We start from the raw sequence: 27,917 nt of genomic DNA, 5'->3' as shown, positions 1-27,917 counted from the left end.
GCTACGCATGTGCCAGGTAGCATTTTAATTCCTTGATATCTATCAATTCATTTCCATCCTCAAATCAGTCCTAAGAGGTAGGTATGACGATTTCCATCGTTTTAAAGCTGAAGAAACTGGTGCACATCGAGGTTAAACGATTTCCCTGAGGTCAGACAGCTGGGAAATAACTGAGCCAGGTTTAATTCATTCTGCTTCTAGAGCCTGTTCTTAACCCCTCCATTCACTGCCTTTACTGGCATTTCTGGCAGATACGCTTCTCATCCTGTCCCAAATACTGTGCAGGGGTCAGCATTACGAGGTGGAAAGGTGGAAAGGCAAACACCCACCTGCTCCTTTGGCTCAGCCACTCATCCATCTCAGCCCCTGTGTGGCCTCGAGCCAGTCCCTTAGCCCATGCAGCTGTGGGCAGATTAACACATGGCGAGGGCATGCTCACAGCAGGGTCCTGCCAAGTGTTCTCCCTGTCTTCCTCCATCCCCTAAGTGGACCCTCAGATGGGAGGGTCAGGGAAGCCGCTGGAGGGGTGGGATCTCTAACCTGCTGCTCCAGGCTTCTGTCTTGAGGTCCCAGTGAGTCCTTCTCCAGTTCAGCACTAAGGGCAGGAGGCAACCTGGAAGTCAGTGATGAAACTCAGAGTTCTTTCCTGCTTGGCCTAGATTTCTGGGGCAAAGGGACAGCATACAGCAAGAGGGCTTCAGGTCAGCTCCAGGGGAGAACTGGCACCTACTGACCTGGGACATGGAGCTCCCCCAGTCTCCAGGGAGAGCTGCACTAAAATGCCAGCGGCTGCTGCCAGGAGGGAAAGGGTCCAGAGCAGTGGGGCACAGGAGGAGCGAGGAAGTCCTCAAATTTTGCAAACCCTAGATTTCTACTTGTTCATTTTTTTGTCATGTGTGTCCAACCTCATATAAAATGTCTCTCTTATACGGAGAGGACATATTTTTAAATTTTATTTTTAAAAAAATCTCTTCAGAAATTTGATGTTTTTAAAAGGCAAATTTAAGAAGTATTCTGTTATTGTATACCCCAGAATCCCCTCTTGTAACCAATGTCTAAATAACATTATGAGAGCTACTCTTTAGGAAGCACTGAAGATGCACCAGCACCTCGCAGCAGCTCCATGTCATAGGTACTTTATTCACATCACTTACAGATGAGCAAACTAAAACTCAGAGAGGTTAAGTCATTTGTTCTGGGTCACACAGCCAACTCTCAAGGCTGTGCCTGGATGACTCCATTACCACCACCCTATACTAATGTCCCCAAGTGAGGAAAACACCATAAACTGAGCAATTGACTTCTAGGTCCCAGGGACTTCTAAGTGTCACCCCAAGAAGCAAAGATGATTTATCCGTGGGTTTTGTCTGAACACACAATAGGGGTTTTATCCTCATCTCTGGGGTTCTCTCGTGTGATTTGGAAGCAGCAGATCTGCATGTCCGTGGGAGAGGGGTGACTGGGCCAGCTCTCATGTGATCCGGATCTGCCAGCCTGGAGCAACCACAAGCCCAAGGGAGCCCCGGAAAGGACCTCGTGAGAAGCAGTCAGTGAGTTGAAACAGGAGATGCCGGGGACTGTCACACACACTCGGTGAGAAACTTTCAGCAGCTTCATGTGGGGACGGGGAGGAGGGGTATCATTATTCCGAACACGAAAGAGAAGGGACTAAGGCCCAGGGGAAGAGGCGTGCCAGAGGCCCCGCAGCAGCTGGGGGCCAGAGCGGGTAGAGGCCAGGCCTTACAGAAGCAAGCTGAGTCCCCCCTTCTGTCCTGCCTTCCACGGCTGCCCCAGCAGCACTGGCACCGCCTGGGGCATGATAGGGACGCAGAAGCCCGGCCCCGGCCCACTACCGAGGCTGCTCAGGTCTGCACCTGCCCACTTAGGGCTACCTCACGCCTGAAGTGACACCCCCAAACTGCAGACAGGAGAGACATTCTCCCAAAGGGGATTCGACTTTCTTGGTTTCCACTATTTCAGGAGGAAGGAGACCATAGCGTGGTAACTGGAAGTTTTGCTGAGGCACAGATTTGAGTCATGGCCACTGCCAGGCTGGTGCTCTGGGCAAGGCTCTCAGCTCTTGGGGGCTGGCTAGGAGGATAGAGGGGACCCAGGGACCACTTCATCCTCTGGCTGGTTTGGTCCTGTCACCTAGATCTCAGAAGTTGCATTCAGCGTAAAAGGGGTTGAAGTGAGGAACCAGCTCTGCGCCTCAGTTTCCTAGTGTGTAAAATGATTCACACTGTGTATCTCATTGCGTTGTAAGGAAACGTGGGTTAGGACAGTGCTTGGCGTGCCAGAAACTCTCCATAAATGTTAGCTGTTATCATCGTCGTCATCGCCACGGATTCTTGACACCTGTGAGTATATGTAGCCCAGACCCTTTTCCAGTTCCCTAAATGACAAATAAGGAATGCTTATATTGGCTCCTGGGTTTCTCCAAATGACATGTTCCATCTAGAATGCAGTGTTTCCTACGTACATCCTCACAATGCACGTTGACCAGCAATTTAAATTATCTCGAAGGCTTATCTCTCATGCAGTGGTGGTATTCATTGAGATGCAGTGTTTTTATTGCCCCATGAGCTTTGTCACGGACTCAGTCATAAGCAGAGACCAACCCAGCCACGTGAAGGAGCAATCCCCGGGTCCCCCCCCACAACCCTCCCAAAAGCTCCCCAGAGCTGAGACTTTTGCACAGAGCCCCAGCAGTAGGCATGATTCAAATCTGTGCCTCAGCAAAGCTGCCAGTTATCGTGCTATGGGCTCATTCCATCTGGAATTGTTTAAGCCAAGTAAGTTGAAACTGTGACTGTCAGAGAGCCATCACGGTTTTTCCCAAGGTAGGTTTCACAGGACACTAGTTCCGTCGAATGTTTACAGGTGCTGAATCATTGTTGGGCTGTCAAGTGAGTTTGAGGAACATTGGCATTTTAAACAAGTTCCTTTTCTGAGGACATCGGCACCTTTTGCATGCCAGCTTTCTGAGTCTGTGAGGGAGGGACGGGTAGGCTCTTCCTCGAACTTATTTGACCAGCTACTCTTTTTTGTGTGGGACATGTTCTATCGCAGTGCTTTCCAAACCTTCACCTGCACATGGTTCACCTGGGAGCTTAGTCAGGTGCAGTTTCCAACTCAGAAGATCTCGGGAGGAGCCTGAGATCCTGCGTTTCTACCAGGCTTCCAGGTCGCGGGGATGCTGCTGGTCCACAGACCACACTTTAAACAGTGGGGTTTGAGAAGATATTTCCGAAAGGTGTGTGCTGTGGTCCCTACCCCAGGGGCTCCTGTGACCTCCCCGTCACAGCCTTAACACCTGCTCAAGGGCTCGGGTCCTGTGAAAAGTGAGCTGGGCACTGAGCTGGAGTGGAAGCTCGTGAGAGCAGAGAGTTCCCTCTGTTTTGTTCCCGGCTGTATGTCCAGAAATTAGAGCTGTGCCTGGATCGCAGAGGGGCTCAGTCATACCTGCGGAATGATGGTGTTACTAGGGAAACTCAGCAAAGATGCCCGTTTCCAGGGATTTTTGGAAACATGCTGTGCTGAGTTGTGGTGGATTTGAGTTTTTAAGTGGTCTGAGATTGCTGCAAACTCACCAAAGAGTTTGAAAACCGTCCAAAGCATCTCTTTCTTAAGCTCATACATCTGACCGGGCCAACATCTAGGTGAGTCCTCCACCTGTGATGCACAGTTGCTTTTCTTGTTATGGGAGCTTCAGCCCATGTGGCCTCCAAGCCCTCATGAAGAGCTAGTGCTTCCCGCTCTGGCATTCAGGGGTGTGAGCTACAGGCGGGCCAGTATCTCCAGAACGAAGCACTTTCTGTGAGATGGGACCGAAGTAGCCCAGGCCGAGTTCATGGGCAACTTATTAAACCAGGTTCACGGATTTCACCTCAATCTTGTCCTGATGTTCTCATTACGGGTCCAGGCAGGGAGCCGAATTCCTTGTTCTTCAACGGTTTGTTTGTTTGTTTGTTTTGATCTGAGAGAATAGGAGAAGCTATTTGTTACCATGGTAACTGTTCAGTGAGATTCTTATTTATTTAATTTATTTTTTTATTGAAGTATAGTTGACTTATTATATTAGTTTCAGGTGTATCACAGAGTGATTCAGTATTTTTATAGATTATACTCCATTTTTAGTTATTATAAAATATTGGCTATATTCCCTGTGCTGTACAATATATCCTTGTAGCTTATTTTATACATAGTAGTTTGTGCCTCTTAAACCCGTACTCTCATCTCACCCCTCCTTCCATCCCTTTTCCTACTGGTAACCACTGTGAGTCTGTTTCTGTTTTGTTATATTTGTTCATTTGTTTTATTGTTTTTGGATTCTACATGAAATTGAAAATATACAGTACTGTCTTTCTCTGACTTATTTCACTAAGCATAATATCCTCCAGCAAGTTTCCTAAGTTGGGGAGCATAAGTCTCCTCAAAACTTCCTACCTTTGAGAAACTTATGATCTTTTTTAGGGAGCTAGGCTCTCAGTACATGAGCTGTGCAGCCAATGACCAGTGGGAAGGGAAGTACAGTGGGTGCTTTTCAGTGGTTTCTGAGCTGGGGCAATTCGGGACGGCTTCTCAGAGAAGCGAAAATGATCTGAGTCTTCAAGTGGGTGGATAACAGGGCAGGATAAAGGAAGAGTGTGAGAGTGTGAAGATGAAATTTCACAAGCATTTTTTGGAAGACAGTGACTAGAGTAGCCTGCCTAGAAGAAAGTCTGATGTGTAGTGGATAGAAATGCAAATTGGAAGCAGAGTGTAGAAGGCCTTGAATGTCAGGCCATGGGGGCTAGACACCTGGACCCATCTCTTTAGAACTGGAGTCCAGTTCAGGCAGCCACGAAGCAGTCACAGAAAGGCAGGCTCCTCCTGAATGAAGCCAAGTCTGGGTCACCAGACGGATAGGGAGCAAGAGGGTTTGACCACTAGGTACAGTGGTACAGCATGTGCACTGCACAAGAGCACCTGGGCAAGGGAGCAGGTTCTCACTCATCAAGCTATGCACCCTGGCATGGGGCTGCCTTCTTCTAGAGGGGCCCTCCATCCAGTGTTCATAAAGTCACTCCTACAAGCTGGCAGTGGTCTGATCCTCTAAAGCCACAGCCATGGGTGTTTTCTCCTCACGGCAAGGCATTTTCTCAGAGCAGCCAGTCGTGTACGTTCCCAGGGTGTCCCAGGGAGGGCGCTGCTCAGCTTTGCACAGGACGACAGAGCCCAGAACACAGAGCTGTTCTGAGAATGCAGCTAGAACTCGAGCAAGCCAGTTTTCTGCTCCTGGGCAGACAGACCAGCGAGCAAATTGTCTGTAATTGTCCCCTTCAACCGAATTTAACCAAATCTTACTGCGAGGACGACTTACTGCTCCCAAGCAGGAAAGGAGTGAGGACAGAGCATCTGCAGCCCTAAAGATTCTGAAGTTAGGACCAGCAGCCCTCTGTCCTGAGGGGTCTGGGCGGAGACTTGCTTGCTTCCCAGAGGCCAGCAGTTACCAGCTGGGCAGGAGTGAACATCACATATACAGACGAAACAGAGAGACGCAGAGGGCTCCGAGGATGGGAGAGCCGGTGTGTCTCACCAGGGCCACTGCTGGCCTTTTGGTTCCCAAGTCCCTGTGACAACCAGGAACTTTCCCCTGCACGATTCAAAGGCTCCCTAAGGAGGGTTGAATCACCCCCAAATGAGAACTGAGCTAGCATCATGTAGATAGAAGCAAGGGTCCCAGCCTCAGTCAAAGGCTGCTGCGTGGGCAACGCCACTACCTCCCACCAGGTCCTCGGCTAGCCTCCTCAGAAGAGTGAGTTATCTCACTGGGACACAACCCCCAGCAAGGAGGGGGTTCCCCCAGTTATTTTCAGGGAGGTGAACCCAATGGCAAATCACCACTTAGATAGAGAAGGTCATGTGTGGCTTTGGTTGTTTACTGTTCCTTTGCCTTATTTTCACATTTTATCACATTCTTTTTTTTTTTTAATTTTAATTTTTATTTATTTTTGGCTGCGTTGGGTCTTCGTTGCTGCGTGCAGGCTTTCTCTAGTTGTGGCGAGCAGGGGCTACTCTTCGTTGCGGTGCGCGGGCCTCTCACTATCGCGGCCTCTCTTGTTACGGAGCACAGGCTCTAGGGTGCGCAGGCTCAGTAGTTGTGGCGCACGGGCTTAGTTGCTCCACGACATGTGGGATCTTCCCTGACCAGGGCTCAAACCCGTGTCCCCTGCACTGGCAGGCAGATTCTTAACCACTGCACCACCAAGGAAGTCCCTATCACATTCTTATGAATGTTTAAACGATGTATTGTTTCATCTTGCTCGCTTTGGAATGTTAGAAAAAGATCATACCCTAGGTGAGCTACATTTTTTTAAAATTCAAAGCTATGTTTGTGAGATTCTTTTTAGTTGATACAAATAGGTGTAGTTTATTCATTTTCACATTCTTGTTACAGGTCTCCTAGTGCACATGTGCAAGAGTCTCTCCAGGTATGTATTTAGGAATGGAATTGATAGGTCATAGAGTTAGCAAATTTTCAACTTCACTATGCAGTACCAAATCATTTTGCAAAATGATTGTGGATTTCATACATAGTTATTTCATATTTATATATGATTATTTTAATATTTAAAGTCCTTGAAGATCTAAATCTGGTGTACTTTGTTTCTGCTGCCTCTGGCCCAAAGTGGTTTGACTTCTTATGTTTTGGTTTCTTAAATTTTATTAAGAGCTTATATTTTGTTGATCTTAATCTGTGGAAATCCTAGAAACCCTAAACGAGGAAGCTTTTCTCCATAGCAGAATTGTATTGGCATTTGCTGAGAGTCAGAGAGTCAGTGTTACCCAGCTTATACTTTAGCCCCCCTATAGAATCCCAGACTTAATCTCTTCACCTTGTTACTTAGCTTTGATTTTTGGTTTTAATATCAGGATTTGCCAGCAGGGCAGCACTACCTTTCTCCCATACATATCACTTATCACTGTGAGTTCAGATCTTTGGGAAAGGGTGAGTGTGGGTGTGGAAGAGTCATACATCCCTTCTCGCAAGCCTGGGAATGAAATAAAAGGTATGTTTTATCAGGTTGTGTTCATTTCATAGCAGTGGAGACTCCATAGCATGTAGTTCTCCATAGTGCCAGAAATGCTTATTAACACTTCACTATTGGATTCTATTAACAGGGAATTTTGGTGTAGATGGTCAGGATAGAAACTATCTGGTCTTCACAGTCATCTCTACCTCCCAAACATGTTTAGGCAATACCATTTGTTTCCTTTGTATCTCTTTGGCCTTTCTCTGAATCTGTAGCATCTTTGGTGTGTGAATTTTTCCCATGATAAGAAAATCTCTTCAATTTTTTTCAGCTCTTTGGTTTCTGTTTTACCCTCTCCAGAGAATAAATCTATAAGCCTGCACTGTTCGGTATGATAGCCACTAGCTCCATGTGGCTATTTAAATTTAAATTAATCAAAATTAAATGAAATTAAAAATTCAGTTCTCAGTGAAAAATCTCAAAAGAGAAAGATGTTCCAAGTGACTCTGTTCAGCATGTTGATGGATTTCTTTGAGGCCAGCTCACCACTCTTTGGTGTAGCTGCTCACCTCATTCTAATCAACCCCAGTAGAGAAGGGAGTTGGGGGCTGGGGGTAGATCACAGAACACAAAGCAGGGCAGGAGAGGTGAGTGTACTGCCTTAGAGGGAGCAGGGAGACAGTGGTGGGCATTTCTAATATCCTCCATGACTTCATTTGGTTCTCAAGAAAATCCTGGTACATTATGACCCCTGTTTAAGCCCCCTTTTAAAAGATGAAGAAACTGAGAATCTGAGAAGTAAAGTGAGTTGACCAAAGATGCAGAGCTATGAAGTGTAAAGCTACACACACACACACACACACACACGATTTATAGAATAATCCTTTTCCCACTTTCCTGCTGAACGTCTTTGTGTGTTCCTCTGACTTTCAGTGTATAGTACTAAAAGGTTTCCCATAGATGTAGCCTCAGAATCCAGTCCTGCCTTCCCATCCCTGCTTCCTAAGTCAGACTCCTTGCTCTAAGACTGAGGTTACCCACACCCTCCACATTCTAATAAGTATAATTTTCCAGTTTTACATGGTAGCTAGTTTCTTAGTAATTCTTGAGCAGAATTCAGAGAGAAAACTAGGATCCTTTCTTGTCTGGGATTTGGACTTTCTGGAGAGCCCAGGGCCCCTTTGACAGTGAAGTCTGCCATCGTTTCATAGCTTGAAATTTGCAAAGTTGCCACTCATGACCATTTATTTCTTCCTGGAATCTTTCTCTCCAATGACGCAGACCTTGGTTATGGCTTTGTGGCACATAAGACTAGATTTTCCATAAAAGTGACTGAACTGAATGTGTCCATTTGTATAGACCCGGGAACTCTTCGTTAAAACAATTAAGTAGCACAAAAACAAGCAATACTAAACAATGTGAAAGGGCTACACAAAATATAAACATTCAGGTTGGAAGTCTTTTTCCAAAATCCTAAACTATTACCTCTCACATGGATAATATATATATATATATATATATATATATATATATATATATATATTACCAGATAAACTAATTATGATGCTTCAGTAGATCAGAGAAGGAGCAGGACTCCTCAGCCCCTGCCTTTCCTCCAACTTTTCTGTCAAGGAATTGGAAAGAGAGGCTAGACATTGATGAAGGGTGGATTAGACATTTAGTTTCATTAAACATACTGGTCTGGATAAATTAGAGCTGAGGAGAATGGGACCATGCCAGTGAGATCAATTATCCACAGGCAGTGACCTCCTGGGAACTTAAAGACCAGGAGAGGTGCCAAAGAGCCAGAGACAGGAGGCTGCCACCTCTACGATCCTGAATTTTCCAATGCTGAAGGTGAGCTCATAAACTTGACAACAGAAGCAGACAAGGAGCTAGGAGCCCTGGACATCCACGGTCCCAGTGGAGCTTCATTTGGGGGCCATGTAAAGTTGCACCAGCAAAGGAGAAGCAGTCTGGAGGTTCTCACTGATTACAGACTCCAACATGAATCACCACTGGGATGTAGCAGCCATGAGCTAATGTGACCTTCAGCCGCATCCACGGAACTATGGTGTTTCCAAAAGAGAGCACAGCGACACCCCACACCCGCCCCCAGACTTAGCGACATCTGAACCACCGAGTCATCCTCTGTTGATGCTGATATTGTATAAAGAAGAGTTTCATATGACATTTACGCTGGGCAACAGGGTCTGTGCTTTGATTTTGGTTTTTTATCGCAATGAAATAAACATCCCGGGGCCCTAGAGACAGTGGCTCTTCTCTTTGATCTTAACCAAGCATTGTATCAAGGAACATTCTGTTTTTTCCCCACTGCTGCTCCCCTCCATCTGAAGGTAGGCGTCCCCAACTGAATGGATGGGCCTGGGCCCCAGAGCCAGTGTGGCTTGTTGATGATGAGCATATAGGACAGAGGAAGGATATGTCTCAACTTATAAACAAGCCTCTGGGAACTTAGCCAGTCGACTGCATCAATCAGGGAAAGTGCCACCCACCCCGCATCCCATTTTTTGACACACTAGAAGGCAGATTTCCTAACAATCAGGGCTGTTTAAAAGTAAAATCGGCTGTCTTGGGAAAGAGTGAGTTCCTCATCATTGGAAATGTGCAAGAGCAGAGTGTGGGTGACCCTCTGAAAATGAACGTGGATCGAGAAAAGGCTTGGCAGAGATGATGCTGGGCCCTCCTCCAAACTAACACCATGATCTTACATTTAGACCACCCTGCTTTTTGCTGGTGATAAAATTTTCCAAGTAGCTTGATCCTCCCTGTTTGGAGTTAGCAGTCCCCTCTGAATTACAGTGTTAGGATTCTGAATCCATTTTAAAATAAAAAGTCTTTGCAGACGTTCCTTTACCTCTCTACATCACTATCGGTGTAACCCTCAGTCCCTCTGCTATGACCACCTGAATTCATAAGAAGGGAGAGACTGCCCTCTTGGGTTTTCTGGATTTCCGGGTCCAGTAGAAGGACACCATGGTGTTGCCTCTGGCTTCCCCTCTAATCCCCATAGCCTTTTTGGCAAAGCGATGGAAAAAACACTTCATAAGGAGTGTGAACAGATTGCCATGGGAGCCAACCTGTGATCATTCTCTCCTCACCTGCTTCCCAGCCAGCTCAGTCCAAATGCCTTTGAAGCGAGAGCATGAATTTCTCTAATTTAGGGCAATTATAGGATTTACAAATTAAACATATTCCCAGTGGTTTCCCTGGCAACCATCTCTGAATCACACAATGAGATAAAACTATTGTTCTATTTAATAGAGTCCACTGTTAAGAGAAGTCCAGCTGTAATTCACAGCGCGTACCCACCTGGTGTGGGCAGAAACAACACTGGGCGAGGGGGCAGGAGACCTATATGCAGGCTCCAGTCCCCGGGGGTCAGATCCAGAACAGGAAGACATCCCGAGACCCTGGTGACAGCGCCCCAGCAAAGCAGAGGGGTCTGAGCAGTGCCAGGAGAACGAAGACTCAGGGGCTTCTGAGTGAGTGAAAATGAGCACAGAACAGTTTGAGGCGAGGAGTCTATGTGAACGATGATGAGATGTAGTAGGGTCCGGTGCAGAGAAGGCATACGCAGTGCCGCAGGGCTCAGGCGGTGCTTAATGCAGCAGGGCCAGGCCAGGCAACCCAGCAGTCTTGGGCAACATACTTCATTACACTGCTAGCCTCGGTGGGGTCTGGGAGGGCCAGCCAGCAGGAGGGCATTCAGTTTGCAGCTTCTTACCTGTACGATAGAGACTTGAGCCATATCCCTTTCAAGCCCCCTTCTAGCTCTTCTGGGTAGTAGGACTTATCTGGTACTGGAACAATTAAAAATATAGTCATACTTATAGTCAGATAGAGATGAAAATAGCAGCTTTATTGGTGGTCATGTTGGAGCACTTCAACTGGACCTACAACCAAATGACCTTCAAAGTGGCACAACCCTGACCGAGTTTGGACCTGCACGTGGGCAGAGTTGGGGCTACAGCTCAGACACACAAGAGCGTGCAGCTTGCCTCGAACCCATGAATTCTGGAGAAAGACGTGTCCCCCTAGACTGTGGACTGGGATCCAACTGTTGTTCCTACAGGAAAGCAGAAGCAGTGAAAACACTCTCCATCCAGCACACAGCCAGCCTAACAAAGAGAGCCCACGTTTCAGGACGCTTCTCCAATCTCACCAGAAAGAGAAGTCTTTCCCTCCCCTGGGAAGAAATGAAGGAGAGGGAGAAAGATGGGTGCGAGCCAGCTCTCCAGTGCCCCAAAGAGGGCAGAGATTCCTGTTTTGTGGACTGGCAAGAATGCCGGAGGGGAGAAAAGGATTCCCTAACACAGGGCCGGGGGGTGTTGAGTGAAATACTAGAGGCACGTAGCTGGCTCCTGGTGGACGCACTTCGCCTCTTCTTGCTTCCCAGACAAAAGACGTCTGGCCACCTGCACCCCTGTGTGTGCACGGAGAGCCTGCAGCTCCCAGCAGCTGCCGCCCATACACGGACAAGTCAAAGTCCCATTGAAAATTAAAATCTGCAGTAAGACATGTCATTTCTGTCCAATGACAGGTTTGAGTAGAGTGGCGCTATTGAGTTATTGAATTTTTAAGGGTATAACATTTTTTTTTTAGTTTTCCAGTATTTCTCACTATGACTGAACTGTAGGGTTTCATAACGCTCCTTGGCAAAGAAGGAGAGCGTGTCAGCGTGCATTTTGCAAAGTCCCTTGTTGCCAGTCTTTCTGAACTGTCACCAGTGGGAGATCCATCCCCAATTCACTGCCTTTCTAGATCTCTTGTACGATTTTTCAAAGTTCCTCATTTAGGAGCAAGCACTTTAGTAATGGCAAACGCTGATGTGTGTTGTATTCTGGGCAATGAACAAATGTTCGTCTAAGGGTCAGAGGGGGAAGAGAACATGCTCAGGAACTCACTGCAGTGAGTGATCGAGTTGGGTTCCAGCCCACATCCGTGCTGCCTTGCATTGCTTCTCATGGGCCTAGAGTGACTGGGCTTTCAGGTGCTTTCTTTCCAGACACCACCCCACCCCCCATTCCCCTCCACGAGATAACTGGGTTCATGGAGGAGGAAAACACCGAAATAAAATCTTTCTGGGGTGGAATAACATGTGGCCTCCTTTCTTCGGAGCGTGAAGGAAAAATCTCTCTCTTCTGGTAGGTTGCTGATGCCTGATAATATTTATCGGCTCCTGACCCTGTGCCGGGCATGGTGCTGGGCAATTTACGTTATTTCATTTAATCTTCACAGCAATCCCATGAGCAGTGATTATCATCCTCACGTTACAGATGAGGAAAAGGAGGCTTGGAGACCCTTAGGTAACTTTCTGTGCAGTCTCGCTGGAAAGTGGTGGAACGTTGCCAGCTTAGACAATTTCATTTTAAATTCTTGCCAAAACCTTTACCCTCTACCTATCCATTCCTCCTCTTCCCCAAAGTTGGAGATTTATTCAAAGGAAATCCACTTTGAACGTGCATGTGCCTTGAGTGTTTGAGTTTATGGGTCACTCACACTTGATCTGTTTCATTCTTTGCTCTCTGTACTTAGGGACAAATAGGAGTCTGGAGACTAAGAGGACAGTTGGGGGAAGGCGGGATTTTGGAACCTGCAGACACGCTCGGTGCAGAGATCACAGGCCCATTCTCTGCATCCTCTCCCTGGGCCAGCTGCAGCCATGGAGTATTGGGAAGTGCAGCAGACTGGAGCCGGTGACCTGGCTCTTCCACTACCTTAGCTACATGAGTTCGGCCACTAGATTTCCACTCTCTGCTAACAGTTTCCTGCACTGTAGCACAAGCAGGTTGGGATTGATGAATGTTGAGTTTCCCCTGAGCATCCGAGCTAAGTAATTCAATCTCACATCACTCAGTGAGAGAAACTGCTAGGAAAAGCTGTGTTTTCTCTGAGCAACTGTTTTAGCTTGTTTGTTTGGCAAATGCTTGTATAACATGTACAAGTAACTACTGTGTACTGTTTTAGGCACTTTATGAATATCAACTTATCTAGTCCTCCCAATAGTCCACGTGGTAGGTATTCCAGGTATTATTATTATTATCCTGTTGATGGGCAAGGGGACTGAAGCACACAGAGATTTACTCGAGGTCCCAAAACTAGTAAGCATGGAGCCAAGTTGAATCGAAGCAGTCCAGCTCCAGAGTCCACGTTCTTACCTTGTGTTTATCTCCTGGACAGTGGAATTGTGTAACTGATCCAGTGCCCCTCTTTAACTTGACAACCCAGGCTACCTCTTACGTTTAGCAAATGTACAAGCCCTGAGAGTGTGTGCTTTAGGCACTAGGTTCACTCCCAGCTTCATTCTGCCTGCCTGTTTTCCTCTCATTCTTCACCCCACCAGATTTTTTCCCCCTGTTTATGAGTATACCTCTTTGCCACTCACCAAAACATCCTTTTGGGAAGATGGTAAGAAATTTTAAGAATAATAATAAAGATAAATATAAAGATGATTCAGTGATGCAAGTTTGGAATCCTTCTAAGGGGCTTGCTGTATCCTCCAGTGTCTGTGTGGTGCTTTCACAGAGTTTGGGAGAGATAGTTGGGGTGAGGAGGCAGCTCTACTTCAGGGGAACAAGGTTCAGGTTCTCAGCAAGGGTGACAGTACTTCCTGGCGGGGGCAGGGGTTGTCGGAAAATTTATTGTGGGAAGGGATTGATTATTGCAATGATTGGGGGGGGGTGCTATTGGGATAAACTGGGTGAGGGACAAATCCACTAAAGTCCTACAGTGAGGGAGACAGCCCCACACAAATGACAAATGCCCTATTGGAAATATATGTAGGTAAAAATCTCTATGGTTACCAGAGCCTAACACCTAACTCCATTTTACATATGTTTAAAAGGATATTTTACATGGTTTTGACATATACTGAATTTTCCAGGGATGCAACTCCCGTGTAAATCAAGAGAAGATTGAACTTTGTTTCAGAACTTTACAAAGAATTGTTCACCACTTGGAAATATTCCATCATCAACAATAGCACTTCTGGTATCTGAGTCAACAATTCAATATACTATATCAGTTTACACTTGTAGCTGTCACATTCATATTGATACTACTTATATATATACACATACAAATATGCTCATTTAGCGTTTATCTAAAAATGTTCAATATAAAGAAAAAGTGTCAACAATAAACATTATTTAAGTATTGTCTTACTTCTCATACATCCAAACTTGCTCATTATAACTAGGAGCAAGCATCTGCCAGCTTCAACATGTCTCTAGTGTAATCATGCCTAAACATCTCCATGTTGAAATACACACTCTTTTTATTATAAATTACTTTTCATTTATTGATTTTCTATTCAAGAGGATATTGTATTATTTTCTAAAGATTTAGGCTATTTGTAAATTTCTTTTCAAGATATCAAAGGGGGGAGTTACAAATGTATATTTACAATGATGGTGTTGTGTCTGATAGGTTTGGGAACCATTGGCTAAGGACTCAAATATACAGGCTTCGGGCATGCACAAGGGTCTTCTTCAACTGTGTGCTTCCCAGCTTAATGTGACAGTAAGTAGTATTTGGTCACTGTGTCTTCATGTGTTTCTGTTTCACTCAAATTTATTCATTCATTCCTCAAGTAATTTATTGAATGCTACCAGCTGATAGACACTGTGCTATGTGCTAGAAGGGCAGTTTGCTTAAACTCAACAGATGCTACAAAATTAACAAGAGAATAATATAAATAATTTTTGCCAATCAACTTGAAATTTTACATGACATGGATAAATTCCTTAAAAGTCATTACTTACTGAAACTGACCCAAGAAGATATAGAATATATGAATTAGTCCTATAAATATTTTTTAAAATTTAATTCTAAGTTTCTTTCCCAGAAAGAAAAGTTGGGCTTCACTGGTGAATTGTACCAAACATTTAAGAAAGAATAATTCTAATTTCACAAAAACTATCTCAGAGGATAAAGAGGAAAAGCTTCCAATTTGTTTTATGAGGTCCTATAACCTTGAAACCATAACCTTGATATCAAAAATCATAGGCCAATATTATTCATGAACTTAGGTGCGAATACCCTAAAGAAAATATTAGCAAACTCAATCCAGCAATTCATCAAAATCAAGTTGGATATTTTCTAGGAATGCAAGACTAGTTTAACATTGGAGAAAAACAGGCAGTGTAATTCACCATATTAACATTAAGAAAGCTATAAATCTTTTGGACATTTCAATAGATGAAGAAATATTTAATTATATTCAACATCTATTCATGAGAAAAAACTTCTTAAAAATTAGAAATAGGAAAGAATTTCCTTAGTTTCATAAGGGGTTGCTAAAAAAAACACAACGTCATACTAAATGGTGCAATGTTGAAAGCTTTTTCTCTGCGACTAGGGATAAGACAAGTATGCCCAGCATCACCACTTCCATGTAGCATTTTACAGAAAATCCTAGCAAGTACAACAAGAACAGAAAATAAACAAAAGTTATAATGAATGTAAAGTAAGAAATAAAACTATTATTGTTTAAAAAAAACTATTATTGTTTACAAAGTGTTGTATGCAGAAAAAATTCATTTACAATTAAATTATCAGAAATAATAAGTGAGTTTAGCAAAGTTTGTGGATACAAGGTCAAGGTACAAAATCAATTAAAGCAGCAAAAATTAGAAAATACAAATTTTAATCAGATACCATTTATAGTAGCAACAAAACACCAAATACCTATGAATAAATCTTACAAAATACGTGCAAGATTTCTGCACAAAAATAACACAATATTGAGAGAAATTAATGAAGACCTATATAAGTAGAGAAATATCTCATGTTTATGGATTGGAAAACCCTGTAAGACATAAACTCCATGGTTTATAATCATGATAAAAATCACAGGGTGCTCAGCTCGGTGCTCTGTGATGACCTAGATGGGTGGGATGGGGGGAGGGAGGTACAAGAGGGAGGGAAAATACGTACACATATAGCTGATTCACTTCACTGTACAGTAGAAACTAACACAGCATTGTACAGCAATTATACTCCAATTAAAAAAAAGAAAAAAACTTATGAGCTGCTTCTAAAATATATATGGAAATAAAAAGGGATACTATGAAAGAGTAAGGTCAAAGAACTTACACACTAGATATCAATACTTATTATAATGCTATAGTAATTAAGACCGTGTGGTATTTGTGTAAAGGTAGACAAACAGACTAAGAAAAAAGTCCTCAAACAGGTCTGCACATATTTGGACATTTGATCATATAAGTTGGGGAAAGGACAGTTCAGTCAATGTTTTGTCTATTGGGTAACTGTATGGAAAAAAGAAAAGAAACTTGATTATTATGTCACAGCATACATAAAAAATCAATTCTCAATTGATGGTAGCTCTAAATGTGAAATTTCTTTAAGATAAAATAAGAAAATATCTTCATGATGTGAAGATAGAGAAAAGTATTTATTAAATGACACACATACTCACCAACAATAAAGGAAATATTGATAAATTGTACTACATTAAATTAAGAACTTTTGTTTATCAGATGACATCACTAAACGAGTGAAAAAGTAAGCCACATAGTAGGAGAAGATACTTGTGACACATAATTGACAAAGGACTTATGTCCAAAATACGTGAAAAACTTTTTATAAATCAGTAAGTAATACAGATAATTCAATATATCTTCTTTACAAAAGAGGATATCCAAATAGCTGATATATCTACAAAAGGTGCTCAACCTCATTAGTAATCAAGGAAATACAAACTGAAACACACCTACCCTGTGACCAGCAACTCCACTACTAGGCATATACCCAACAGAAGTGCAAGCATATGTGTACCAAGACGTTTACGAGAATGTTCATTGCAGCATTATTTGAAACAGTCCCAACTGGAAGCAACCCAAAAGCCCATTCATAATAGAAATTGTGGTGTACTCATTCAGTGAAATACTCTTCAGCACTTATGATGAAAAAAACCATGGAAACATAAAACATGAGCAAATCTCATGAACATTATTTTGAGAACAGGAATCCAACACAAAAGAATATATACTGTATGACTCCACTTATATAAGGTCAAAAACAAGCAAAACTTAACTATAGCTTTGGAAGTCTGTGTAGTAACTAAATAGGGAGAAAGTAGTTTTGGAAAGGGGACCTGACCTTGGCTTTTGGAAGTGCTAAAAATGTCCTATTGGTTATGATGATGGATTATATCAAGTTGTATGCTTACGATTTGTACATTCTTATTTAGTGAGGTACATTTCAATAATTTTAAAAAAAATTCAGCAATGCCCTAATCAGACTAATCTTACAGAATTATTTATTTATACTATCAGTTACAATAACATAATAGTTGATGTGACAATTTATAAGTGACATTGATGAAACAAAAGTGAGAAATTATCTATGGTTAATAACTGCTAATAAAAAATAAAGTTGAACTCATGGAAGGAAAGCTACACACACAACGTAACCTGAAGATTTTGAAGAAGGAAGTTCAACAAAGATCAAACACCTTAGAAGAAGGCTTCTTGCCTGACTCAAGACTTTGGGCCCTGCTGGCATTCAAGCACACTCTGTCCTGGCCTATGAGGCTCTTGCTGGTTCATACCCACCTTACACCTCCTCTGGTCCCAGTGAGTCTTTTGTCTTAATCTTGGACCAGATGAGGACAGAACTCTTTGAGTACTGATTGGTTCATAGAACTGAAATGTTTCCAATAACACAAAGCTGCAAATTGCTATGATTCATCCTGAGTGCATGCAGCCCTCGGAGGGCTTTATTGTAAGAGGAACACACTTGCCAAAACCCTTCTGTATGGCCACAACCTCCCTCGTCTACACGTGGGATGCTGAGATTTGGGTTTTAAATTTTAATCGGAGAGCACGGATTGGTATCTGGGCTGTTTTCCTCTGTGAGGTTTTGTCTTTGCTGTTGCCATTGTTGTTATAAGAGAAAGGGAAGGAGGGAGTGAGAAATCTCATATTCTCTTGCCTGGATTTCAAGACCCTTATAATGGTTCCCCAAGCTACCTTTTCAAACATATCTCCCACTGATCCCCTGGGTGGTGCCTATATTAACCGAACAAAAGTCACTACTGCAAAATACTGTGTGCTTCTTGCTTTTAAGCATTGTTGCCTACTTTCCCCACTCATTTCTACTTAGATGAATCAATTCCGCCTTCAAGGCTGAATTCAATGCAGCTTCCACCAGAAGGGTTCACTGACCATTCCCAGTCCCTGTGAGTGCTCTTTCCTGCTCACTCTAATGGCTATTTAACTGACCCTATTTTCCATACCCTAAATCAGAATGCATAGTCTGCAGGGGACTTGTCAACCATTTATGGGTATGAACAGCCATCTATGAGACGTTTGAAGCTGGGAATAATGGAATTTCACATCAATAATTTTTTTCCTGCTGTTAAAGTATATATCATGTGCCAGACACTATATGAAACACTTCATCTACATTATTTCATCGAATCCTCATGATAATCCTAGTTGGTAGATACTATTATATATCTGCCCAAGGTTATTCTAGAGACAATAAACTGCAGAGCCAGAACTCAAACCCAAAACTGACTCGTCAGGATATGCTCCCCACTCTGCCACAGAGCTGTTCACAGATGTGGAGAGGGCAGGGGTGCAGGGTGTAGGAGGCTGAGGCAGCATTATGGAGAGAAGCTGGGAGAGATGAGGCTGGGCCTGACCATGTTTGGTCCATGTCAGATCAGTGCATGCTAATCTGGAGCCCTGTCCAACAAGCAGCAGGAAGACAGTGCGTGCGAGTACGAAGGCTTCAGCGAGCTGCCTGGAAATACAGATCCGGGAGATCCTCACTAGTTTCAGAGCTGGTGTAGTACAGCGGCTGCAAGCACAGACTCTAGAGCCGGACTGCATGGATTTGAATCCTGGCTCCGTCACTTTTTAGATGTACGACTTTAGGTAAGTTACTCGCCCTCTCTGAAGTCACTTGTCCACTCTGAGCCTGTTTTTTTTATCTGCAAAATGGAGATGATAGTACTTATCTTGTAGTGCTGTTGTGAGGATGAAATGAGTTAATACGTGGGAAGCTTTCTGCAGGGTGCCAGGCACACAGTAGGTCCTGTGGGAGAGCGGGCTCTTCCTCTTCTTCTCTGTTTGGGCCTCTGTAAATGAAAGTTGGATCAGATCGTCCACAGTATGGCCACCATAACATCCGTTTCTGCTCTCCTCTTAGATTTCATGAGTTCTAGGAAAGTCTAAACTCTGCTTCTAATTTGCTGCATCATGCTGGCAAACCATTTAAATGGAGAAGCAGCTAAATGACCCTGAATAGGTTACTTGATGTCTCCAGCCATCACTCCTGCTTTACTATTCTAGGACCCCAAACAGAATAGTGCACACCTCCTAGCTGAAAAGTGTTTCTGGGTCCCCCAGACCTGTGGAGTGTTAGAAGCGGGACAGTTTTCCTCTTTCAGCACCCATCTGCCACCTCCCAACTCGTGGGCAAGTTGCCCTTGAAGGTAATGTCCAGGTGAGGCATTTCTGAGGTTAGCTCTGTGAGGGGGGAAAGCCGAGAAGACCGCCTCCACAGGCGTGTGGGCAGCAGGGAGGGCTTTAGGCCCTCATAATTCTGCCGCCTTCTGCACCCCATTCTTGGATGAAGACAATTGGCATTTTCAACATCTGATATAAAGTACTGTATGTATGCAGTTCAGGCTTCACTCCAGCCCAAGGACTGCCCCTCAGCCCCTTAAATCAGGGGTTCAGGAGCCACTGATGCCTGCAGGCTTCCTGTGAAGGTTCACCAGTGCACACCGCAATCCCTTGCACGGTGACTCAGGCAACAGTTTTATCAGATATTTTGCCATAGCAAAACAAGACTCCCCAGCCTGCCCGTCTCCAGTACCTGTTTCCTCACACAGTCAGTGTCACATGCTTTAGTCTTCTGTTACGGGAGCACGCACTTCAAAGTACCAATTTCTAATTTGGTTAGGGTAGTCTAAGCAATGCTGTGATTGCAGACAGGCCCAAGCATGTCATGTCAAACTGTCATGTCAAACTGCTCAACAAGAAAGCAGTTTACTTCTCACTTGTCTCAAGGTCTAGCAGGTTGGATCATTCTTTTCGAAGCAGTGATTCAGGAAACACAGCTCCGTCTACCCGGTGGTTCTACCATCTACAATGCATGGCTCTCAGAGTTGGGAACTTGGGAGTTCACTCCATTCCAGTATGATGGGGAAGGAAAAAGAGAAAGAGAGAGAGTGAGATGGGCCTGGAAGTGTCATCCCTGACTTTCATCCGTAACCTTCTGTCCACCTGGAACTCAGTCACATGATGCCAGCTAATAGAATGGAGGCCGGGAATGGAGTCCAGCTGTGTGCCTAGGAAGAAGAGATGGCTTTGGTAAGCATCCTGCTGGTCTCTGCTACTGTTAACTACAGTATTGGTCCAAATCTTGTCTATTCTGCCTCCAAAAGTTTTCCACTTTTCTCTATTTACAGTATCACATTTTAAAATTTCTATCCTAAATCTTATAACTCCTTTTTTTAAAAAAAATTTTTCCACCTACTATTTTTTTTTAACATCTTTATTGGAGTATAATTGCTTTACAGTGGTGTGTTAGTTTCTGCTTTATAACCAAGTGAATAAGTTATACATATACATATGTCCTCATATCTCTTCCCTCTTGCGTCTCCCTCCCTCCCACCCTCCCTATCCCACCCCTCTAGGTGGTCACAAGGCACAGAGCTGATCTCCCTGTGCTATGCAGCTGCTTCCCACTAGCTATCTATTTTACGTTTGGTAGTGTATATATGTCCACGCCACTCTCTCACTTTGTTCCAGCTTACCCTTCCCCCTCGCCGGGTCCTCAAGTCCATTCTCTAGTAGGTCTGTGTCTTTATTCCTGTCTTGCGCCTAGGTTCTTCATGACCATTTTTTTTTTTTTTAAGATTCCATATATATGTGTTAGCATACGGTATTTGTTTTTCTCTTTCTGACTTACTTCACTCTGTATGACAGCCTCTAGGTCCATCCACCTCACTACAAATAACTCAATTTCGTTTCTTTTTATGGCTGAGTAATATTCCATTGTATATATGTGCCACATCTTCTTTATCCATTCATCCCATGATGGACACTTAGGTTGCTTCCATGTCCTGGCTATTGTAAATAGAGCTGCAATGAACATTTTGGTACATGACTCTTTTTGAATTATGGTTTTCTCGGGTATATGCCCAGTAGTGGGATTGCTGGGTCGTATGGCAGTTCTATTTTTAGTTTTTTAAGGAACCTCCATACTATTCTCCATAGTGGCTGTATCAATTTACATTCCCACTAACAGCGCAAGAGGGTTCTCTTTTCTCCACACCTTCTCCAGCATTTATTGTTTATAGATTTTTTGATGATGGCCATTCTGATCGGTGTAAGATGATATCTCATTGTAGTTTTGATTTGCATTTCTCTAATAATTAGTGATGTTGAGCATTCTTTCATGTGTTTGTTGGCAATCTGTATATCTTCTTTGGAGAAATGACTATTTAGGTCTTCTGCCCATTTTTCGATTGGGTTGTCTGTTTTTTGATATTGAGCTGCATGAGCTGCTTGTAAATTTTGGAGATTAATCCTTTGTCAGTTGCTTCATTTGCAAATATTTTCTCCCATTCTGAGGGTTGTCTTTTGGTCTTGTTTATGGTTTCCTTTGCTGTGCAAAAGCTTTTAAGTTTCATTAAGTCCCATTTCTTTATTTTTGTTTTTATTTCCATTTCTCTAGGAGGTGGGTCAAAAAGGATCTTGCTGTGATTTATGTCATAGAGTGTTCTGCCTATGTTTTCCTTTAAGAGTTTGATAGTGTCTGGCCTTACATTTAGGTCTTTAATCCATTTTGAGTTTATTTTTGTGTATGGTGTTAGGGAGTGTTCTAATTTCATTCTTTTACATGTAGCTGTCCAGTTTTTCCCAGCACCGCTTATTGAAGAGGCTGTCTTTTCTCCACTGTATATGCTTGCCTCCTTTATCAAAGATAAGGTGACCATATGTGCGTGGGTTTATCTCTGGGCTTTCTATCCTGTTCCACTGATCTATATTTCTGTTTTTGTGCCAGTACCATACTGTCTTGATTACTGTAGCTTTGTAGTATAGTCTGAAGTCAGGGAGCCTGATTCCTCCAGCTCCGTTTTGCTCTCTCAAGATTGCTTTGGATATTCAGTGTCTTTTGTGTTTCCATACAAATTGTGAAAATTTTTGTTCTAGTTCTGTGAAAAATGCCAGTGGTAGTTTGATAGGGATTGCATTGAATCTGTAGATTGCTTTGGGTAGTAGAGTCATTTTCACAATGTTGATTCTTCCAATCCAAGAACATGGTATATCTCTCCATCTACTTGTATCATCTTTAATTTCTTTCATCAGTGTCTTATAATTTTCTGCATACAGGTCTTTTGTCTCCTTAAATAGGTTTATTCCTAGGTATTTTATTCTTTTTGTTGCAATGGTAAATGGGAGTGTTTTCTTAATTTCACTTTCAGATTTTTCATCATTAGTGTATAGGTATGCAAGAGATTTCTGTGCATTAATTTTGTATCCTGCTACTTTACCAAATTCATTGATTAGCTCTAGTAGTTTTCTGGTAGCATCTTTAGGATTCTCTATGTATGGTATCATGTCATCTGCAAACAGTGACAGTTTTACTTCTTCTTTTCCCATTTGGATTCCTTTTATTTCTTTGTCTTCTCTGATTGCTGTGGCTAATACTTCCAAAACTATGTTGAATAATAGTGGTGAGAGTGGGCAACCTTGTCTTGTTCCTGATCTTAGTGGAAATGGTTTCAGTTTTTCACCATTGAGGATGATGTTGGCTGTGGGTTTGTCATATATGGCCTTTATTATGTTGAGGAAAGTTCCCTCTATGCCTACTTTCTGCAGGGCTTTTATCATAAATGGGTGTTGAATTTTGTCAAAAGCTTTCTCTGCATCTATTGAGATGATCATATGGTTTTTCTCCTTCAGTTTGTTAATATGGTGTATCACGTTGATTGATTTGCATATATTGAAGAATCCTTGCATTCCTGGGATAAACCCCACTTGATCATGGTGTATGATCCTTTTAATGTGCTGTTGGATTCTCTTTGCTAGTATTTTGTTGAGGATTTTTGCATCTATGTTCATCAGTGATATTGGCCTGTAGTTTTCTTTCTTTGTTACATCTTTGTCTCGTTTTGGTATCAGGGTGATGGTGGCCTCGTAGAATGAGTTTGGGAGTGTTCCTCTCTCTGCTATATTTTGGAAGAGTTTGAGAAGGATAGGTGTTAGCACTTCTCTAAATGTTTGATAGAATTCGCCTGTGAAGCCATCTTGTCCTGGGCTTTTGTTTGTTGGAAGATTTTTAATCACAGTTTCAATTTCAGTGCTTGTGATTGGTCTGTTCATATTTTCTATTTCTTCCTGGTTCAGTCTCGGAAGGTTGTGCATTTCTAAGAATTTGTCCATTTCTTCCAGGTTGTCCATTTTATTAGCATAGAGTTGCTTGTAGTAATCTCTCATGATCCTTTGTATTTCTGCAGTGTCAGTTGTTACTTCTCCTTTTTCATTTCTAAATCTATTGATTTGAGTCTTCTCCCTTTTTTTCTTGATGAGTCTGGTTAATGGTTTATCTATTTGTTTATGTTCTCAAAGAACCAGCTTTTAGTTTTATTGATCTTTGCTATCATTTCCTTCATTTCTTTTTCATTTATTTCTGATCTGATCTTTATGATTTCTTTCCTTCTGCTAACTTTGCGGATTTTTTGTTCTTCTTTCTCTAATTGCTTTAGGTGTAAGGTTAGGTTGTTTATTTGAGATGTTTCTTGTTTCTTAAGGTAGGATTGTATTGCTATAAACTTCCCTCTTAGATAGAACTGCTTTTGCTGCATCTCATAAGTTTTGGGTCATTGTGTTTTCATTGTCATTTGTTTCTGGGTATTTTTTGATTTCCTCTTTGATTTCTTCAGTGATCTCTTGGTTATTAAGTAGCGTATTGTTTAGCCTCCATGTGTTTGTATTTTTTACAGATCTTTTCCTGTAATTGATATCTAGTCTCATAGCATTGTGGTCAGAAAGGATACTTGATATGATTTCAATTTTCTTAAATTTACCAAGGCTTGATTTGTGACCCAAGATATGATCTATCCTGCAGAATGTTCCATGAGCACTTGAGAAGAATGTGTATTCTGTTGTTTTTGGATGGAATGTCCTATAAATATCAATTAAGCCCATCTTGGTTAATGTATCATTTAAAGCTTGTATTTCCTTATTTCTTTTCATTGTGGATGATCTGTCCATTGGTGAAAGTGGGGTGTTAAAGTCCCCTACTATGATTGTGTTACTGTCAATTTCCCCTTTTATGGTTGTTAGTATTTGCCTTACGTATTGAGGTGCTCCTATGTTGGGTGCATAAATATTTACAATTCTTATATCTTCTTCTTGGATCGATCCCTTGATCATTATGTAGTGTCCTTCTTTGTCTCTTGTAATAGTCTTTATTTTACCGTCTATTTTGTCTGATATGAGAATTGCTACTCCCACTTTCTTTTGATTTCCATTTGCATGGAATATCTTTTTCCATCCCTTCACTTTCATTCTGTATGTGTCCCTAGGTCTGAAGTGGGTCTCTTGTAGACAGCATATATATGGGTCTTGTTTTTGTATCCATTCAGCCAGTCTATGTCTTTTGGTGGGAGCATTTAATCCATTTACATTTAACGTAATTATTGATATGTATGTTCCTATTACCATTTTCTGAATTGTTTTGGGTTTATTATTGTAGGTCTTTTCCTTCTCTTGTGTTTCCTGCCTAGAGAAGTTCCTTTAGCATTTGTTGTAAAGCTGGTTTGGTGGTGCTGAATTCTCTTAGCTTTTGCTTGTCTGTAAAGCTTTTAATTTCTCCATCAAATCTGAATGAGATCCTTGCTTGGTAGAGTAATCTTGGTTGTAGGTTTTTCTCTTTCATCACTTTAAATATGTCCTACCACTCCCTTGTGGCTTGCAGAGTTTCTGCTGAAAGATCAGCTGTTAACCTTATGGGGATTGCCTTGTATGTTATTTGTTGCTTTTGCCTTGCTGCTTTTAATATTTTTTCTTTGTATTTAATTTTTGATAGTTTGATTAATATGTGTCTTGGCGTGTTTCCCCTTGGATTTATCCTGTATGGGACTCTCTGTGCTTCCTGGACTTGATTAACTATTTCCTTTCCCATATTAGGGAAGTTTTCATCTATAATCTCTTCAAATATTTTCTCAGTCCCTTTCTTTTTCTCTTCTTCTTCTGGGACCCCTATAATTCAAATGTTGGTGCATTTAATGTTGTCTCAGAAGTCTCTGAGACTGTCCTCAATTCTTTTCATTCTTTTTTCTTTATTCAGCTCTGCAGTAGTTATTTCCAATATTTTATCTTCCAGGTCACTTATCCGTTCTTCTGCCTCAGTTATTCTGCTATTGATCCCTTCTAGAGAATTTTAAATTTCATTTATTGTGTTGTTCATCTCTGTTTGTTTGCTCTTTAGTTCTTCTAGGTCCTTGTTAAACATTTCTTGTATTTTCTCCATTCTATTTCCAAGATTTTGGATCATCTTTACTATCATTATTCTGAATTCTTTTTCAGGTAGACTGCCTATTTCCTCTTCATTTGTTAGGTCTGGTGGGTTTTTGCCTTGCTCCTTCATCTGCTGTGTGTTTCTCTGTCTTCTCATTTTGCTTAACTTACTGTGTTTGGGGTCTCCTTTTTGCAGGCTACAGGTTCGTAGTTTCTGTTGTTTTTGGTGTCTGTCCCCAGTGGCTAAGGTTGGTTCAGTGGGTTGTGTAGGCTTCCTGGTGGAGGGGACTAGTGCCTGTGTTCTGGTGGATGAGGCTGGATCTTGTCTTTCTGGTGGGCATGTCCACGTCTGGTGGTGTGTTTTGCGGTGTCTGTGCCCTTATTATGATTTTAGGCAGCCTCTGTGCTAATGGGTGGGGTTGTGTTCTTGTCTTGCTAGTTGTTTGGCATAGGGTGTCCTGCACTGTAGCTTGCTGGTCGTTGAGTGGAGCTGGGTCTTGGTGTTGAGCTGGAGATCTCTGGGAGATTTTCGCCATTTGATATTACGTGGAGCTGGGAGGTCTCTTGTGGACCCATGTCCTGAACTTGGCTCTCCCACCTCAGAGGCACAGTCCTGATGCCTGGCTGGAGCACCAAGACCCTTTCATCCACATGGCTTAGAATAAAAGGGAGGAAAAAAAGAAAGAAAGAAAGAAGAAGATAAAATAAAATAAAGTTATTGAAATAAAAAATAATTATTGGGGCTTCCCTGGTGGCGCAGTGGCTGAGAATCTGCCTGCCAATGCAGGGGACACGGGTTCGAGCCCTGGTCTGGGAAGATCCCACATGCCACGGAGCAACTGGGCCCATGAGCCACAACTACTGAGCCTGCGCGTCTGGAGCCTGTGCCCCGCAACGGGAGGGGCCGCGATGGTGAAAGGCCCGCGCACCGCGATGAAGAGCGGCCCCTGCACCGCGATGAAGAGTGGCCCCCACTTGCCGCAACTAGAGAAAGCCCTCACACGAAAACTAAGAGACCCAACACAGTCATAAATAAATAAATAAAATAAATAAATAAAGTATTAAAAAAAAAAATAATAATTATTAAGAAAAAATTTTTAAAAAGTAATAAATAAAACCCAAAAAAACAGACAGACAGAACCCTAGGACAAATGATAAAAGCAAAGCTATACAGACAAAATCACATACAGAAGCATACACATACACACTCACAAAAAGAAAAAAAGGGGGAAAACAAAATATATCTTTGCTCCCAAAGTCCACCTCCTCAATTTGGGATGATTCGTTGTCTTTTCAGGTATTCCACAGACGCAGGGTACATAAAGTTGATTGTGGACTTTAATCCGCTGCTCCTGAGGCTGCTGGGAGAGATTTCCCTTTCTCTTCTTTGTTCGCACAGCTCCCGGGGTTCAGCTTTGGATTTGGCCCCGCCTCTGCGTGTAGGTCGCCTGAGGGCGTCTGTTCTTCGCTCAGACAGGACGGGGTTAAAGGAGCAGCTGATTCGGGGGCTCTGGCTCACTCAGGCCAGGGGGAGGGAGGGGGACGGATGCGGGGCGAGCCTGCGGCGGCAGAGGCCGGCGTGACGTTGCAGTAGCCTGAGGCGCGCCGTGCGTTCTCCCGGGGAAGTTGTCCCTGGATCACGGGACCCTGGCAGTGGCGGGCTGCACAGACTCCCGGGAGGGGCGGTGTGGAGAGTGACCTGTGCTCGCACACAGACTTCCTGGTGGCGGCAGCAGCAGCCTTGGCATCTCATGCCTGTCTCTGGGGTTCGCGCTGTTAGCCGCGGCTTGCGCCCGTCGCTGGAGCTCGTTTAGGTGGCTCTCTGAATCCCCTCTCCTCGAGCACCAGGAAACAAAGAGTCAAGAAAAAGTCTCTTGCCTCTTAGGCAGGTCCAGACTTTTTCCCGAACTCCCTCCTGGCCAGCTGTGGTGCACTAGCCCTTTCAGGCTGTGTTCACGCCGCCAACCCCAGTCCTCTTCTTGTGATCCGACCGAAGCCCGAGCCTCAGCTCCCAGCCCCCGCCCGCCCTGGTGGGTGAGCAGACAAGCCTCTAGGGCTGGTGAGTGCTGGTCGGCACCGATCCTCTGTGCGGGAGTCTCTCCGCTTTGCCCTCCGCACCCCTGTTACTGCGCTCTCCTCCCTGGCTCCGAAGCTTCCCCCCTCCGCCACCTGCAGTCTCCGCCCGTGAAGGGGCTTCCTAGTGTGTGGATACCTTTCCTCCTTCACAGCTCCCTCCCACTGGTGCAGGTCCCATCCCTATTCTTTTGTCTCTGTTATTTCTTTTTTCTTTTGCCCTACCCAGGTACGTGAGGAGTTTCTTGCCTTTTGGGAAGTCTGAGGTCTTCTTCCAGCATTCAGTAGG

The 27,917-nt window shown here is 43.3% G+C and overlaps 1 protein-coding gene across 2 annotated transcripts in view; it reads left to right on the top strand.

Moving 5' to 3' along the window:
- Positions 1-1,289: 1,289 nt before the first annotated feature.
- Positions 1,290-27,917, top strand: part of DIRAS3 (DIRAS family GTPase 3) — a 45,698-nt gene continuing 19,070 nt past the window's right edge. Inside the window, exons 1-5 of one of the 2 annotated variants that reach the window (XM_057540805.1) lie at positions 1,290-1,593; positions 6,443-6,476; positions 14,472-14,564; positions 18,737-18,952; positions 20,093-20,395. In XM_057540805.1, coding sequence (XP_057396788.1) covers positions 20,387-20,395 — 9 coding nt within the window. In that variant the 5' untranslated portion in view covers positions 1,290-1,593; positions 6,443-6,476; positions 14,472-14,564; positions 18,737-18,952; positions 20,093-20,386. Of the gene's footprint in view, positions 1,594-6,442; positions 6,477-6,941; positions 7,056-14,471; positions 14,565-18,736; positions 18,953-20,092; positions 20,396-27,917 lie in introns of those variants that run through there. The other variant, XM_057540808.1, reaches the window with a different exon arrangement.

This window comes from Balaenoptera acutorostrata, chromosome 1, assembly GCF_949987535.1.
Source record: "Balaenoptera acutorostrata chromosome 1, mBalAcu1.1, whole genome shotgun sequence".
NCBI lineage: Eukaryota > Metazoa > Chordata > Mammalia > Artiodactyla > Balaenopteridae > Balaenoptera > Balaenoptera acutorostrata.
Note: the sequence above shows the minus strand (reverse complement) of the source record. Positions and strands in the feature narration are given on the sequence as shown.